Raw genomic sequence first — 18,906 nt, forward strand, 5'->3', positions numbered from 1 at the left:
ACAGGTGTGAACGCAGAACTAAATGTAGCCCCACTGCAGGACCGAAACATGTCTAAATGATATGAAAGCCAAACAAAAAGTTGGGACGCCATAAAGAGAGCATGTCAGTAGTCTTTTAAAAGCCGCCATGGCTCATCAACACGCCGTGGTCAGCTGCAAGGCGCCAAAGCACCATGGGATCGCACTTCCTCCACGCTCTCCTCTAAGGCTCCCCGTGAGAGGACTTCAAGGTGTTGGCATGTGCGTCTCACAGCGACTCCCCGTCGACTTGAAACCCTACTGGAACAGCGAGTGAAAACAAATACGTGAACCTAGGGCTTGAACACGTGACACATCAAAGTGATCCCACGCCACGTTCCCCTCGCCACGGTGTTTCACTCCAACCCATTGTGAAACCCAAGTCCTCCTGGTCAGCGTCTCCTCCTCCATCTGAAGTACACATGAGTCCCATTACCCTTTTACTGCTTCAGCACACCATTAAAGCTGAAGACGTCAAACCCTCGTGGGCCTAAAACTTCCCCGGCTCATCCTGCCATTCACGCTTTGGAGCGGCTTATACTCGGCTTTAGTTATCATTGAGAGTTCTTACCAAAAACATATGCTTTGGCACGCTTGAGGTTCTTAACAAATAACCAGCACTCAACTAGAGTTTTCATCTTTTGTCTGTAAAGCTGCTTTTGATTGGACTTGCTGGAAACAATCTCATAGGTATTTGTGTCTTTGTGTGGACATTTATGAAACCATCCTGCACAATTTGCACAAAAAAAATATTTCACCTGATTTTACATGACATTTGTGGCCCTCCTATGGATTGTGGTCTTTGGAAGACATACTAGCATCTGCTGGCCTAACGTAACCAGAAATCATGATCATAATTAAATCATTTTTAATTTACTTTCCCTGAATATGTAAAAGTATTCATATTCTCTTCATGTCATATTATATGTTGTTTTTAGGTTAGAGTTTTTATCCAATCAGATTTCAGCTGGCTTATGTTGCCGTGCTGTCCGAAATCTGCCCGGGGGCCTTCAGAATCAACAATGTCTGTGCACTGTCAGTGAACGGGCACATACAGTTGATAGATAATTGCCATAGCCAATCAGATCACACAAGGAGTCACACAGGAAGGCGTCAAACAGGAAAGAGTCAAACAGGAAAGTGTCGGACAGGGAGGAGTCAAACAGGAAGGTGTCAAACAGGGAGGCGTCAAACAGGAAGGAGTCAAACAGGAAGGAGTCAAACAGGGAGGCGTCAAACAGGAAGGAGTCAAACAGGAAGGAGTCAAAGAAAAAGGAGTCAAACAGGAAGGAGTCACACAGGAAGGCATCAAACAGGAAGGAGTCAAACAGGAAGGCGTCAAACAAGAAGGAGTCAAACAGGAAGGAGTCACACAGGAAGGAGTCAAACAGGAAGGAGTCACACAGCAAGGAGTCAAACAGGAAGGAGTCAAACAGGAAAGAGTCACACAGGAAGGAGTCTAACAGGAAGGAGTCAAACAGGAAGGAGTCAAACAGGAAAGTGTCACACAGGAAGGAGTCAAACAGGAAGGAGTCAAACAGGAAAGTGTCACACAGGAAGGAGTCAAACAGGAAGGCGTCAAACAGGAAGGAGTCAAACAGGGAGGAGTCAAATAGGAAGGAGTCACACAGGAAGGCATCAAACAGGAAGGAGTCAAACAGGAAGGCGTCAAACAAGAAGGAGTCAAACAGGAAGGAGTCACACAGGAAGGAGTCAAACAGGAAGGAGTCACACAGCAAGGAGTCAAACAGGAAGGAGTCAAACAGGAAAGAGTCACACAGGAAGGAGTCTAACAGGAAGGAGTCAAACAGGAAGGAGTCAAACAGGAAAGTGTCACACAGGAAGGAGTCAAACAGGAAGGAGTCAAACAGGAAAGTGTCACACAGGAAGGAGTCAAACAGGAAGGCGTCAAACAGGAAGGAGTCAAACAGGAAGGAGTCAAATAGGAAGGAGTCACACAGGAAGGAGTCAAACAAGAAAGTGTCACACAGGAAGGAGTCAAACAGGAAGGCGTCAAACAGGCGTTGCCATTCACGCTTTGGAGCGGCTTATACTCGGCTTTAGTTATCATTGAGAGTTCTTACCAAAAACATATGCTTTGGCACGCTTGAGGTTCTTAACAAATAACCAGCACTCAACTAGAGTTTTCATCTTTTGTCTGTAAAGCTGCTTTTGATTGGACTTGCTGGAAACAATCTCATAGGTATTTGTGTCTTTGTGTGGACATTTATGAAACCATCCTGGACAATTTGCACACAAAAAATATGCCACCTGATTTTACATGACATTTGTGGCCCTCCTATGGATTGTGGTCTTTGGAAGACATACTAGCATCTGCTGGCCTAACGTAACCAGAAATCATGATCATAATTAAATCATTTTTAATCTACTTTCCCTGAATATGTAAAAGTATTCATATTCTCTTCATGTCATATTATATGTTGTTTTTAGGTTAGAGTTTTTATCCAATCAGATTTCAGCTAGCTTATGTTGCCGTGCTGTCCGAAATCTGCCCGGGGGCCTTCAGAATCAACAATGTCTGTGCACTGTAAGTGAACGGGCACATACAGTTGATAGATAATTGCCATAGCCAATCAGATCACACAAGGAGTCACACAGGAAGGCGTCAAACAGGAAGGAGTCCAACAGGAAGGAGTCCAACAGGAAAGTGTCGGACAGGGAGGAGTCAAACAGGAAGGCGTCAAACAGGGAGGCGTCAAACAGGAAGGAGTCAAACAGGAAGGAGTCAAACAGGAAGGAGTCAAACAGGAAGGCGTCAAACAAGAAGGAGTCAAACAGGAAGGAGTCACAGAGGATGGAGTCAAACAGGAAGGAGTCACACAGCAAGGAGTCAAACAGGAAGGAGTCAAACAGGAAAGAGTCACACAGGAAGGAGTCTAACAGGAAGGAGTCAAACAGGAAGGAGTCAAACAGGAAAGTATCACACAGGAAGGAGTCAAACAGGAAGGAGTCAAACAGGAAAGTGTCACACAGGAAGGAGTCAAACAGGAAGGCGTCAAACAGGAAGGAGTCAAACAGGAAGGAGTCAAATAGGAAGGAGTCACACAGGAAGGAGTCAAACAAGAAAGTGTCACACAGGAAGGAGTCAAACAGGAAGGAGTCAAACAGGAAGGAGTCAAATAGGAAGGAGTCACACAGGAAGGAGTAAAAAAAGAAAGGAGTCAAACAGGAAGGAGTCAAACAGGAAAGCGTCAAACAGGAAGGAGTCACACAGGAAAGCGTCAAACGGGAAGGAGTCAAACAGGAAGGAGTCAAAGAGAAAGAAGTTAAACAGGAAAGCATCAAACAGGAAGGAGTCAAACAGGAAGGAGTCACACAGGAAGGAGTCAAACAGGAAAGAGTCACACAGGAAGGAGTCAAACAGGAAGGAGTCACTAAGGAAGGAGTCAAACAGGAAGGACTCAAACAGGAAGGAGTCAAACAGGAAAGAGTCAAACTGGAAGGAGTCAAACAGAAAGGAGTCAAACAGGAAGGAGTCACACAGGAAGGAGTCAAACAGGAAAGTGTTGGACAGGATTGTTGTCAGTAAGACCTTCTAGTTGGTTTCATGTCTTCCTTTGAGCGATATTTCCCGCATCTACTTTGTTTTAGCCATCAAGAATATTTCAGTTGTTTTTACCCTTCTTTGTGGGGACATTGTTGATTGTCATGTCATGTTCGGATGTACTTTGTGGACGCCATCTTTGCTCCACAGTAAGTCTTTGCTGTCGTCCAGCATTCTGTTTTTGTTTACTTTGCAGCCAGTTCAGTTTTAGTTTGGTTCTGCATAGCCTTCCCTAAGCGTCAATGCCTTTTCTTAGGGGTCTTCTGTTTATTTATTATTAAAGCATTAGACACTTTTTACCTGCACTCTGCCTCCCGCTGTTTCCGACACCTACAAAGCAATTAGCTACCTGCTGCCACCTACTGATATGGAAGAGTATTACAGGGTTACTCTGCCCAGCTCTAGACAGCACCGACACTCAACAACAACACGTCATTTGCAGACTATAATTACTGCTTTGCAAAAAATATATTTCTGACCCAAATAGGTGAAACTAGATAATCTCCCACGGCACACCAGACTGCATCTCAGCGGTTGAACAACACTGATGCAGACCACAAGGAAGTCTTTTACATTCAGAAAAAAATAATAATAATATGACTCCTTTAGTGTACCTTACACTACCGTTCAAAAGTTTGGGGTCACCCAAACAATTTTGTGGAATAGCCTTAATTTCTAAGAACAAGAATAGACTGTCGAGTTTCAGATGAAAGTTCTCTTTTTCTGGCCATTGTGAGCGTTTAATTGACCCCACAAATGTGATGCTCCAGAAACTCAATCTGCTCAAAGGAAGGTCCGTTTTGTAGCTTCTGTAACGAACTAAACTGTTTTCAGATGTGTGAACATGATTGCACAAGGGTTTTCTAATCATCAATTAGCCTTCTGAGCCAATGAGCAAACACATTGTACCATTAGAACACTGGAGTGATAGTTGCTGGAAATGGGCCTCTATACACCTATGTAGATATTGCACCAAAAACCAGACATTTGCAGCTAGAATAGTCATTTACCACATTAGCAATTGTTGCGTTGACCAGCATTCCTCCAATGGGGAATTTAAATTGCTAGTCTCTCCCAGATTCTCTTATGGCACATAAGCTGATGTTTATATTCAATCACCAGGCAGAAATTGGTATTTTGTGGTTTATTCTCCAAGCTTAGAGGACAAACGTGAGACCAATGAATAGAGTGTATTTCTTTAAAGTTAAGACTAGTTTAAAGTTATCTTCATTGAAAAGTACAGTGCTTTTCCTTCAAAAATAAGGACATTTCAATGTGACCCCAAACTTTTGAACGGTAGTGTGTATATGAAAAAAATCGCCCTATGGTCCGGAAAATCCGGTACTGGTTTTGACAAAAGTTCATCCCTATGTGTGCAGCAGTTGAGGAGTTAAAGAGTTAGCTTCCATAAAAAGCTGTCCTAATCCTAGATTATTTGCGATTGTCACACTGGGTAATATGGAAAACAAACTCTTGGCCCCGCCTGTTAACATTTTCCAGAGGTTGAACAGCTGACTCAGGACTCTTTGCAGCTGGCATTTGTAAAATCAGGCACGTCTTGTTGGCTTCCCATGAAAGTGCGGCGGACTAATTAATGCGAGTCTGGGAGAGATTCATCTTAGAATTCTGGCCCGGAGCCTGAAGCAACAGTGGGACAAAATGCAGAGCGAGCCTACAGACGGGACTAAAACGACATTTCAGCGAGTGGACAAAGGAAATATTGACTGATGGAATCTCGCTGAGCATGCGTTTGTCGGGATCACTCACCGCTCTCGCTCTTCTCTATGACGTCCACCACCTCACCCGCTTGGAGGCTGATTTCCGCCGGCTCTTGCTTCTGGTAACCGGCCACCACCACGTACTGCTCCAGGAGCATGGGGTCCGAGGCGTCCAGACCTGGAGTCGACGGGAAGAAACACGCCGTCAGCCAGCTGCCAGCCATAGGTCCCCGGGAGCGACCGCTGGGCACCCGCTGTGCCATAGGCCGCTTTGTCGCTTGAGCTCAGCCAATCACAATATTCACAGGGCTCAGTGCATCTTCCTGAGAGTCTAGCCATAGAGCTGCATCACCCTCCAGCCCACCGTGAAGGCCAGTGGAGATGTCTACAAAGAGATCCTCATTGCAGAAAGGGAATGCTCGAGTAGATAATCCATCCTCATCCACAACGGGGCAGAACCCAGGTTGGGCGCAAGCATAGCTGGATGGAGAGATGCCGTAGAAGTCATAAAGAAGTCCGAAGGACAGGACGGTAGATAGAGGGAGAAAGAAATGGCTTCCCTTGGAAAATAAACCATCTGCTAAAAAGCCTCCTCGGTCGGGGCTGGGACTTGGTGGAAGAGTAGGGGGGTTGTGTACGCCAATCATAAGAGTCGGCACCAGAGAGCCTTAAATAGAACCAGATGAAGGGGCTGGAGCCGAGCTCGGAGGGATGGCCCTCCGTGAAACCCTAAACCTCGGCCTACGGTGTGCGGGCCGGCCAATGGAAATGTTCCTTTCTCTCCCTCGCTGGGTTTAACCATGTCAACACCAGCGGCGACGTACTTTTTTTTTTACACCGTTTGTGCTTGTTTTCATAACTCCGTCGCATTCGTCTTCGAGCCGGCGCCCAGACCCAGATGGCTTTTATTTCTGAGGACGCACTGCAAACGACGGCTTAATCACCAAAAATCATCTCGTGAATTGGTGAAACTTTTTGATTGATTGATTGAGACTTGTATTAGTAGATTGCACAGTACAGTACATATTCCGTACAATTGACCACTAAATGGTAACACCCCAATACGTTTTTCAACTTGTTTAAGTCGGGGTCCACGTAAATTAGTTCATGGTACAAATATATACTACCAGCATAATACAGTCATCACAGAGTATATACAAACCCCGTTTCCATATGAGTTGGGAAATTGTGTTAGATGTAAATATAAACGGAATACAATGATTTGCAAATCATTGTATTCCGTTTATATTTACATCTAACACAATTTCCCAACTCAGCACAGAAAAAAAACCTCATAGCCATAGCACTCATAAACATGTTACATCATACTTGCCAACCCTCCCGTTTTTAGCGGGAGAATCCCGGTATTCAGCGCCTCTCCCGACAACCTCCCGGCAGAGATTTTCTCCCGACAAACTCCCGGTATTCAGCCGGAGCTGGAGGCTACGCCCCCTCCAGCTCAATTCGGACCTGAGACTGAGTGGGGACAGCCTGTTCTCACGTCCGCTTTCCCACAATATAAACAGCTTGCCTGCCCAATGACGTCATAACATCTAGGGCTTTTAGAGAGTAGAGTGCACAACTGCGCACACAACAAGGAGACGGAGCAGAAGAACGAGGAAGTTACAGACATGTCGACGCCGTCGACGAGCAAGATGAAGAAATACGCTTGCAAGTTCCAAAACGAATGGAAACAAGAATTTCAGTTCATCCAGGACAGTTCGAAGGGGAAGGGGTATGTTGCCTGTACATTTTGTAGAACAGACTTCTCCATTGAACACGGTGGCCGAAATGATATACTCATCATGAACGGAGAAGTTAAACAGGACAATACTGCCATCTAATGGATAGCCACCGGTACACTGAAATTCAAGTATTTTTTTTTCTATGTAAATAAAATAAATATATATATATATATATATATATATATATATATATATATATATATATATATATATATATATATATATATATATATATATATATATATATATATATATATATATATATATATATATATAGCTAGAATTCACTGAAAGTCAAGTATTTCATACATATATATATATATATATATATATATATATATATATATATATATATATATATATATATATATATATATATATATATATATATATATATATATATATATATATATATATATATATATATATGAAATACTCGAGTTGGTGAATTCTAGCTGTAAATAACCACGCCCCCAACCACCCCCCACCCCCCACACCCCACCTCCCGATATTGGAAGTCTCAACGTTGGCAAGTTTGTGTTACATAGAATCAACAAAACTTGCAACAGAGGGGGAGGGAGTAGGAGCTACGGAGGCCGGCTAACAACCATGCATCCCTAATTTGTTTGAGTCACTTTATGTAATATTTCACTGACTAACTATTCTGGACCACAGTATCGCACCACTAGATTTTAAATCAGGCGTGTCCAAAGTGTCAAAAATATGTAGCTAGCTTAGCTTAGTTCTTAGTGTCGTACATTGGATTGGTTTTAGCATCTTAAATGCACGGAACGTACCAAAGGTGGACACCAAATCTTTAGATGAATATTTCCATAAAAACAGGCTAAAATACCACACATTGTAAGACTGGCATATGAATCCTTACAGGGGCTTAAAAACACTGGTCAGCGTAAACATGCCTGGACAGCTAATGCTAATGTTAGCTCTGCTTTATTTGTGTTAGTCAAGGGTTGAAGTTGCCTGGAGGTGTTGTTTTAGTGCGGTTTTGTAACTGTAGCTGACTGAAATAAAGCAGAGCTAACATTAGCATTAGCTGTCCAGGCATGTTTACGCTGACCAGTGTTTTTAAGCCCCTGTAAGGATTCATGTGCCAGTCTTACAATGTGTGGTATTTTAGCCTGTTTTTATGAAAATATTCCATCTAAAGCTTTGGTGTCCACCTTTGGTACGTTTCGTGCATTCAAGATGCTAAAACCAATCCAATGTACGACACTATGAAGTAAGCTAAGCTAGCTACATATTTTTGACACTTTGGACACGCCTGATTTAAAATCTAGTGGTCCAGAATAGTTAGTCAGTGAAATAGTACATAAAGTGACTCAAAGAAATTAGGGATGCACGGTTGTTAGCCGGCCTCCGTAGCTCCTACTCCCTCCCCCTCTGTTGCAAGTTTTGTTGATTCTATGTAACATGTTTATGAGTGCTACGGCTATGCGTTTTTTTTTTCCCTTGGCCTCAGTCTGGACCCCCGCGCCCCGGAGTCCAGTTTTTGACTGAATCATTTTTTAACAGTAAAATATGGGCACCTGAGCTGCCAGTTTGTTTGTACTTACAAGCAGACACAGTGTGGAGACAGAATGGACGCATTTTGGTGTAAAAAAAGTCAAGATAAAGGTGAGGTTATAACACTGAAACACCCTCAGGAAGAGCTGCTTTAAGACATCTAACATCCGTCCGCAGTCGGCAGTGTTTTAGCTACTTCCAAATCACTAATCCTTGTCTCCATGGCGACGAATGAAGTATGTTTCTTACAAGTATTATTATCACTGGAGGACGAGGAATATCTAAACATGCTTCACTACACACCGTAGGAGGATACAATAGCTCACCGCCGTCACAATGTAAACAAACGCCATGGGTGGATCTACACCTGACATCCACTGTAATGATACCAAGAACAATAGCGTAGCTACTCGATACTACTATGATTACATCGATATTTTTTATCATCACAAAATAAAAAAATGTAAATGTATATTATGTTTATAAAGTCAGTAAATATGTCCCTGGACACATGAGGACTTTGAATATGACCAATGTATGATCCTGCAACTATTTGGTATCGTATCGATACCTAAATGTGAGGTATCATCCAAAACTAATGTAAAGTATCAAAAAAGAGAAGAATAAGTGATTATCACATTCTAACAGAAGTGTAGATAGAACATGTTCAAACAGAAAACAGCGCGACACCTACCCTTTACATCAGTATTTCTTCGTCAGTATTGGTTTATTAGGTCCATTCATCCTTCCATTTTCTACCGCTTGGGGGTCGCGGGGGTGCTGGAGCCTATCTCAGCTACAATCGGGCGGAAGGCGGGGTACACCCTGGACAAGTCGCCACCTCATTGCAGGGCCTGGTTTATTAGGTATTATATTTTATTGTATGATCCTGTAACTACTTGGTATCGCATCGATACATCAGTACTTCTTCATCAGTATTGGTTTATTAGGTATTACAGTGTTTCCCATAAACTGCCAAGATACCTGTGGCGGCGGGGGCGTGGCTATGGGCGTGGTCCCCATTACATCATAGAGTAATTTGCATAATTTACTCCAATGATATGATTTTCTCTAAAAAGGCTCAAAAAATGTATACTTACTAATTAATAATAACAGTTTTGTTTTTAAACGTCCATCCATCCATTCATCCATCCATTTTACAATATAATTATGTACATATTTATATACAGATTTGAACAATAAGTTATTCACTGAAATATATTTATTAATTGTGGTTCTTACGAAAAATATATCTTATAAAATATAAAAGCTAAAATGTCTCTTAAAGCTCTGCCCCTTTAATTAGTGCATACTAAATAATTTAACTTTAGCCTACTACTACAACCATATTATTTACCAGCAACATAAAGTGAAACAGAGGCAGAGGTGTCCTGCCACAGTCAGTAACAAATAAACAGAAAACAGTAGTGGTCAAATACAAATAAGGCAACAAGAGAAGTATTTGTGAAGTAAATCTGAACAGCCTATATGGGCATCTACATCAACTATATGATTTGCCTGAGAAGCTGGACAGGACAAAAAAAAACAACAAACAAACAAAAAAAAAATATATATATATATACATTTTATTTGTGGCGGACGTAATTCTTTCGTGGCGGGCCGCCACAAATAAATGAATGTGTGGGAAACACTGTATTATATGTTATTGTATGATCCTGTAACTACTTGGTATCGGATCGATACCTAAATGTGTGGTATCATCCAAAACTAATGTCAAGTATCAAAGAAGAGAAGAATAAGTGATTATTACATTTGAACAGAAGTGTAGATAGAACATGTTCAAACAGAAAATAAGCAGATATTAACAGTAAATGAACAAGTAGATTAATAATCAATTTTTTACAGTTTGTCCCTCATAATGTGTACAAAATAATAGGTACACAATATGTTACTGCATACGTCAGCAGACTAATTAGGAGTCTTAGTTTGTTTACTTACTACTAAAAGACAAGTTGTCTAGTATGTTCACTATTTTATTTAAGGACTAAATGACAATAATAAACATATGTTTCATGTACACTAAGATTTTTTGTTCAAATAAAGACAATAATGACATTTTTTGTGGTCCCCTTTATTTAGAAAAGGATCGAAAAGTATCAAAATACATTTTAGTACCGGTACCAAAATATTGGTATGGGGACAACCCTACTTCCAACATATTTTCTAACATATTTATCATTTCTGCATCATTTGTATGGTCATTTGAACACTTTTGCGACACAACTAAAGCCAACTAAGCACGACACACACTCTAAATAAGAGCACACATAAATACCTCAGATGTGTGTTTTGCTTGAAGGTGTTGTGACGTCACCTTCATCCATCAGTAGTAGACCAGCGCGGGAGAAGGAAAGACAACAAATATTTCAAGCGAGCCGATGTCACAAGAGGAGTGAATCGGGGGGGGGGGGGGGGGGGGGGGGGAGCAAATGAAGCGTTTGTTTTCCAAGTGTGATAAAGTGTTTCTGGACGGAGGGAATGTGTGTCAAGAAGAATAAGAACATATCAATCCCAATGGGGTTTAAGAAAGAAGACAGGTGGGACATAAATACCATTGAACTACCATTTCTCCCAACAGTCCTCAAACACTCTAGAGCAGTGGTCCCCAAAAAAAAAAAAAAAAAAAAAATTTTTTTTTTTTGTTTTGTTTTTATTTCTTGTGCGGCCCGGTACCAATCGGTCCGCGGACCGGTACCGGGCCGCACAAGAAATTTAAAAAAAAACAAACAAAAAAAAAAAACAATTTTTTTAATTTTTATTTATTTTTATTATATCAACATAAAAAACACAATATATACATTATATATGAATATAGATCAATACAGTCTGCAGGGATACAGTCCGTAAGCACACATGATTGTATTTCTTAATGAAAAAAAAAAAAAAAAAATTTTTTTATCAGCGACCAAAAGTTGCGAACTTTATCGTCGATGTTCTCTACTAAATCCTTTCAGCAAAAATATGGCAATATCGCGAAATGATCAAGTATGACACATAGAATGGATCTGCTATCCCCGTTTAAATAAAACAAATGTCATTTCAGTAGGCCTTTAAGCTATTTTTGGGGTTCATTGAGGTTAACTAATTTTTAGGGATGTCCGATAAATGCGTTAAAATGTAATATCGGAAATTATCGGTTTCGTTTTTTTTATTATCGGTATCGTTTTTTTTGTTTTTGTTTTTTTTTGTTTTATTAAATCAACATAAAAAACACAAGATACACTTACAATTAATGCACCAACCCAAAAAACCTCCCTCCTCATTCACACAAAAGGGTTGTTTCTTTCTGTTATTAATATTCTGCTTCCTACATTATATATCAATATATATCAATACAGTCCGCAAGGGATACAGTCCGTAAGCACACATGATTGTGCGTGCTGCCGCTCCACTAATAGTACTAACCTTTAACAGTTAATGTTACTCATTTTCATTCATTACTAGTTTCTATGTAACTGTTTTTATATTGTTTTACTTTCTTTTTCATTCAAGAAAATGTTTTTAATTTATTTATCTTATTTTATTTTATAATTTTTTTTTTTAAAGTACCTTATCTTCACCATACCTGGTTGTCCAAATTAGACATAATAATGTGTTAATTCCACGACTGTATATATCGGTTGATATCGGTATCGGTTGATATCGGTATCGGTAATTAAAGAGTTGGACAATATCGGAATATCTGCAAAAAGCCATTATCGGACATCCCTACTAATTTTACTTATTTTGGAAAGTCTTGTTGTATTGGCAGATAATTTTGCTTAGTTTAAATAAAATACCCGTCATTTTTGTATATTTTTTTCTTGTTTTTGAACACTGACTTTTTGCCGTGTACAACCCTACCAGAGATTCATATTTCCCTCACAATCTGGCAGTTACTATGCGTTCAGAATGTAAATTAGACACAGCAGGTAACGAGTCATGAAGTCAGTCTGTCAAATCCACTACAAAGTGGGACTACCGTGGAGTCTACAACGTGGTCTCGCCCACGTTTGCCTACAACCAACAACTGCTGGAGACAGAAACAACACGGCAAGAAAAACACCCCACTTTCTATTTGAGGTATTGTCTCCGGCTCTTCCAAGTACAACATGGCAGCGCTCGTATTTCAGTCGACGCGGGCAAAAAGCTATCTTGTTTTCTTGGAAGTGTTTTTCCATTCGCTTACTACGGCATGACTTACTACAGGCAGATGAATGACACGATGCTTCTTCACAGCTCATAAAGCACTCATGCATGTGTAATTACGCACTTTCACTGCCATTTGTCATTACGCACACTACATGTAGACGACTCTGAATATGCATGGTCGCAACTGAGATGATTACAATGTCTAGTCAGGGTCCATAGAGGCTTCTTCTTTGGCTTTCTGTGTTCTTTTTTGTGATGATGCAAAAGCAAAAATGTGCATTGATAATAATAGAATTGGAGATTATACTGTATATACCATATATTACTGACTTACAGCTGCTACCTTTTTCTTCTGTTTGAACCCTGCGACTTGTACACAACCCAAAAGCAGTGAAGTTGTCACGTTGTGTAAATGGTAAATAAAATAGGATATATATATATATATATATATATATATATATATATATATATATATATATATATATATATATATATATATATATATATATATATATATATATATATATATATACACACTACCGTTCAAAAGTTTGGGGTCACCCAAACAATTTTGTGGAATAGCCTTCATTTTTAAGAACAAGAATAGACTGTCGGGTTTCAAATTAAAGTTCTCTTTTTCTGGCCATTTTCAGCGTTTAATTGACCCCACAAATGTGATGCTCCAGAAACTCAATCTGCTCAAAGGAAGGTCCGTTTTGTAGCTTCTGTAACGAGCTCAACTGTTTTCAGATGTGTGAACATGACTGCACGAGGGTTTTCTAATCATCAATTAGCCTTCTGAGCCAATGAGCAAACACATTGTACCATTAGAACACTGGAGTGACAGTTGCTGGAAATGGGCCTCTATTACACCTATGTAGATATTGCACCAAAAAGCAGACATTTGCAGCTAGAATAGTCATTTACCACATTAGCAATGTATAGAGTGTATTTCTTTCAAGTTAAGACTAGTTTAAAGTTATCTTCATTGAAAAGTACAGTGCTTTTCCTTCAAAAATAAGGACATTTCAATGTGACCCCAAACTTTTGAACGGTAGTGTATATATATATATATATATATATATATATATATATATATATATATATATATATATATATATATATATATATATATATATATATATATATATATATATATATATATATATATATAACTTATATTCAATTGAACAGACTGCAAAGGAAAGATAATTAACGTTCAAACTGGAAAACGTTGTTATTTTTTGCAAATATTAGCTCATTTGGAATGTGATGCCTGCAACATGTGGCAAAAAAGCTGGCACGAGTGGCAAAAAAAAGTGAGGAAGTCGAGGAATGCTCGTCAAAGACTTATTTGGAACATCCCACAGGTGAGCAGGCTAATTGGGAACAGGTGGGTGCCATGATTGGGTATAAAAGCAGCTTCCGTGAAATGCTCAAGTCGTTCACAAACAAGGACGGGGGCGAGGGTCGCCACTTTGTCGACAAATGCCTGAGCAAATTGTTGAAGAACAACATTTCTCAACAAGGAATTTAGGGATTTCACCATCTACGCTCCGTAATATCATCAAAAGGTTCAGAGAATGTGGAGAAATCACTGCACGTAAGCCATGATATTACACACCTTTGATGCCTCAGGCGGTACTGCATCAAAAAGCCACATCAGTGTGTAAAGGATATCACCACATGGGCTCAGGAACACTTCAGAAAACCCGCTGCCAGCAACCACAGTCGGTCGCTACCTCTGTAAGTGCAAGTTAAAACTCTACTATGCAAAGGCAAAGCCATTTATCAACAACACCCAGAAACGCCGCTGGCTTCGTTGGGCCCGAGTTCATCTAAGATGGACCGATGCAAAGTGGAAAAGTGTTCTGTGGTGTGACGAGTCCACATTTCAAGTTGTTTTTGGAAACTGTGGACCAAAGAGGAAAAGAACCATCCGGACTGATCTAGGGTGAAAGTGTAAAAGGCAGCATGTGTGATGGTATGGGGGTGTACTAGTGGCCAAGACATGGGTAACTTACACATCTGTGAAGGCACCATTAATGCTGAAAGGTACATACAGCTTTTGGAGCAACATATGTTTCCATCCAAGCAACGTCACCACTTTGTCAACCAATGCCTGAGCAAATTGTTGAAGAACAACATTTCTTTAGGGATTTCACCATCTACGCTCCGTAATATCATCAAAAGTTTCAGAGAATCTGGAGAAATCACTGCACGTAAGCAGCAAGGCCGAAAACCAACATTGAATGCCCGTGACCTTCGATCCCTCAGGCGGTACTGCATCAAAAAGCGACATCAGTGTGTAAAGGATATCACCACGTGGGCTCAGGAACACTTCAGAAAACCACTGTCAGTAACTACAGTTGGTCGCTACATCTGTAAGTGCAAGTTGGTAGAGTGGCTGGGCCAGCAATCGGAGTGTTGCTGGTTACTGGGGTTCAATTCCCACCTTCTACCTTCCTAGTCACGTCCGTTGTGTCCTTGGGCAAGACACTTCACCCTTTGCCTCTGATGGCTGCTGGTTAGCGCCTTGCATGGCAGCTCCCGCCATCAGTGTGTGAATGTGTGTGTGAATGGGTGAATGTGGAAATACTGTCAAAGCGCTTTGAGTACCTTGAAGGTAGAAAAGCGCTATACAAGTACAACCCATTTATCATTTATTTATTTATTACTATGCAGAGCCAAAGACATTTATCAACAACACCCAGAATGATGCAAAGTGGAAAAGTGTTCTGTGGTCTGACGAGTCCACATTTCAAATTGTTTTTGGAAACTGTGGACGTCGTGTCCTCCGGACCAAAGACCATCCGGACTGTTCTAGGGTGAAAGTGTAAAAGGCGGCATGTGTGATGGTATGGGGGTGTATTAGTGGCCAAGACATGGGTAACTTACACATCTGTGAAGGCACCATTAATGCTGAAAGGTACATACAGCTTTTGGAGGAACATATGTTGTTATCATGGACGCCCCTGCTTATTTCAGCAAGACGATGCCAAGCCCTGGGCTTCATAGTAAAGGAGTGTGGGTACTAGACTGGCCTGCCTGTAGTCCAGACATTGAAAATGTGTGAAGGCTAAAATATGAGAAGGGAGACTGTTGAACAACTTAAGCTGTACATCAAGCAAGAATGGGAAAGAATTCCACTTCAAAAATGTGTCTCCTCAGTTCCCAAACCTTTACTGAGTGTTGTTAAAAGGAAAGGCCATGTAACACACTGGTAAAAAATGCCTTTTTTGACATGTGTTGCTGCCATTCAATTCTAAAATCATGATTATTTGCAACAAAAATAAGTTACTCAGTGTAAACATGAAATATCTTGTCTAGGTCTCGATCTCAATGGGTCTTTTATCTGCTAACAAAACTACTCTTTGAGAAAGTGTCCGCTAACAGCAGATTATATTAACAACATTTTATATTTCAAAGCGAGGACGATATATTCTGCAAAAGCAGTAAGACAAAAAACAACACAAAGTCTTGTTGTAAATGTGTTAAAGCTCCTCCATTTGTCACTGAGACAAAGCCCATTCCACACAGGCTCGCTTGAGTGCTGTTAAATATGCATGCAGTGACTATTTATGAGGCTTAGAGATTACAAGTATTTACATCTTGGCGAGCTCTATTGACTGCTTGCTGTGTTTATGTCCCGCTCACATTTGTCCACGTGCTTCCTGCTCCCACACAGCTCCTCTTCACTGAGGGCCACATGGCACTTGTATGTTTGGCCCCAGAGGGCCGCCTCTAACAGGCAATACTACTATTACGCAATTTTTATATGCATTTTTATTAGTAGATTTTTTTTTAACTAAAATGTCAAAAAATATATGGTAAGTTGCAATAATTTCACCTCAAAATGTAGTGTATATTAATCTGTAAATGGAAAAACAGTACTGCTGTTTTTATGGTTAAAAAAAAAGGCAGCTTTAATGTAAAATTGGAATTTGTTTTTTTACTCTAAATAAAAAAAATTACAGTAAAAGTTTATCATCACAGTTTATTACAGTAAAAAAGTACTGTAAAAAATTGAAAAACAGTACTGCTGTTTTATGGGGGGGGAAAAAAAAGGCAGCTCAGTGCCAGATTTTTACTGTAAAATGTGTTTTTTTACTTTAAATAAAAAAATGCCATATTACAGTAAAATTTTGGCACCTGAGCTGTCAGTTTGTTTGTTTTATTACACAATTTGTTATGCCTTTTATAAGTAGATTTTTTATATTTTTATATTTTATATATTTTATACTGTATATTTTTATATATATTTTATATTTTATAGATTTTTTAAAAGCTAAAATGTAAAAAAAATATGCTAAGTTGCAATAGTTTCACCTCAAAATGTAGTGTATATTACTGTAAATGGAAAAAACACTACTGCTGTTTTTATGGTTAAAAAAAAAGGCAGCTTTACTGTAAAATTGGAATTTGTTTTTTTACTGTAAATAAAAAAAATTACAGTAAAAGTTTGGCACCTGAGCTGCCAGGTTTTTGTGGGTTGTTATACCAACTGTATTACTGTAAATGCCAAAAAGACACCACAGTTTATTACAGTAAAAAAAGTACTGTAAAAAATGGAAAAACAGTACTGCTGTTTTATGAAAAAAAAAAAGGCAGCTCAGTGCCAGAATTTTACTGTAAAATGTGTTTTTTTACTCTAAATAAAAAAATGCCATATTACAGTAAAATTTTTGCACCTGAGCTGTCAGTTTGTTTGTTTTATTACACAATTTTTTATGCCTTTTATAAGTAGATTTTTTATATTTTTATATTTTATAGATTTTATACTGTATATTTTTATATATATTTTAAATATTTTTTAAAAGCTTTACTGTAAAATTGGAATTTGTTTTTTTACTGTAAATAAAAAAAATTACAGTAAAAGTTTGAGCTGCCAGGTTTTTGTGGGTTGTTATACCAACTGTGTTACTGTAAATGCCAAAAAGACACCACAGTTTATTACAGTAAAAAAAGTACTGTAAAAAATTGAAAAACAGTACTGCTGTTTTATGGGGAAAAAAAAAAAAGGCAGCTCAGTGCCAGAATTTTACTGTAAAATGTGTTTTTTTACTTTAAATAAAAAAATGCCATATTACAGTAAAATGTTGGCACCTGAGCTGTCAGTTTGTTTGTTTTATTACACAATTTTTTATGCCTTTTATAAGTAGATTTTTTATATTTTTATATTTTATATATTTTATACTGTATATTTTTATATATATTTTATAGATTTTTAAAAGCTTTACTGTAAAATTGGAATTTGTTTTTTTACTGTAAATAAAAAAAATTACAGTAAAAGTTTGAGCTGCCAGGTTTTTGTGGGTTGTTATACCAATTGTGTTACTGTAAATGCCAAAAAGACATCACAGTTTATTACAGTAAAAAACAGTACTGTAAAAAATTGAAAAACAGTACTGCTGTTTTATGAAAAGAAAAAAAAAGGCAGCTCAGTGCCAGAATTTTACTGTAAAATGTGTTTTTTTACTCTAAATAAAAAAATGCCATATTACAGTAAAAGTTTGGCACCTGAGCTGCCAGGTTTTTTTGGGTTGTTATACCAACTGTATTACTGTAAATGCCAAAAAGACATCACAGTTTATTACAGTAAAAAAAGTACTGTAAAAAATGGAAAAACAGTACTGCTGTTTTATGAAAAAAAAAAAAAAAGGCAGCTCAGTGCCAGAATTTTACTGTAAAATTTGTTTTTTTACTCTAAATAAAAAAATGCCATATTACAGTAACATTTTGGCACCTGAGCTGTCAGTTTGTTTGTTTTATTACACAATTTTTTATGCCTTTTATAAATAGATTTTTTATATTTTTATATTTTATATATTTTATACTGTATATTTTTATATATATTTTATAAATTTTATAGATTTTTTAAAAGCTTTACTGTAAAATTGGAATTTGTTTTTTTACTGTAAATAAAAAAAATTACAGTAAAAGTTTGAGCTGCCAGGTTTTTGTGGGTTGTTATACCAACTGTATTACTGTAAATGCCAAAAAGACATCACAGTTTATTACAGTAAAAAAAGTACTGTAAAAATTTGAAAAACAGTACTGCTGTTTTATGGAAAAAAAAAAAAAAAAAGGCAGCTCAGTGCCAGAATTTTACTGTAAAATGTGTTTTTTTACTCTAAATAAAAAAATGCCATATTACAGTAAAATGTTGGCACCTGAGCTGTCA

The 18,906-nt window shown here is 38.6% G+C and overlaps 1 protein-coding gene across 2 annotated transcripts in view; it reads right to left on the reverse strand.

The window, feature by feature from the left end:
* Positions 1–18,906, reverse strand: part of LOC133657640 (SH3 and PX domain-containing protein 2A-like) — a 180,114-nt gene that overhangs the window by 72,133 nt on the left and 89,075 nt on the right. For both annotated transcript variants that reach the window (XM_062059206.1, XM_062059205.1), the window contains exon 7: positions 5,351–5,479. In XM_062059206.1, coding sequence (XP_061915190.1) covers positions 5,351–5,479 — 129 coding nt within the window. The remainder of the gene's footprint in view (positions 1–5,350; positions 5,480–18,906) is intronic.

The sequence above is a fragment of the Entelurus aequoreus genome, linkage group LG09, assembly GCF_033978785.1.
Source record: "Entelurus aequoreus isolate RoL-2023_Sb linkage group LG09, RoL_Eaeq_v1.1, whole genome shotgun sequence".
Classification (NCBI taxonomy): domain Eukaryota; kingdom Metazoa; phylum Chordata; class Actinopteri; order Syngnathiformes; family Syngnathidae; genus Entelurus; species Entelurus aequoreus.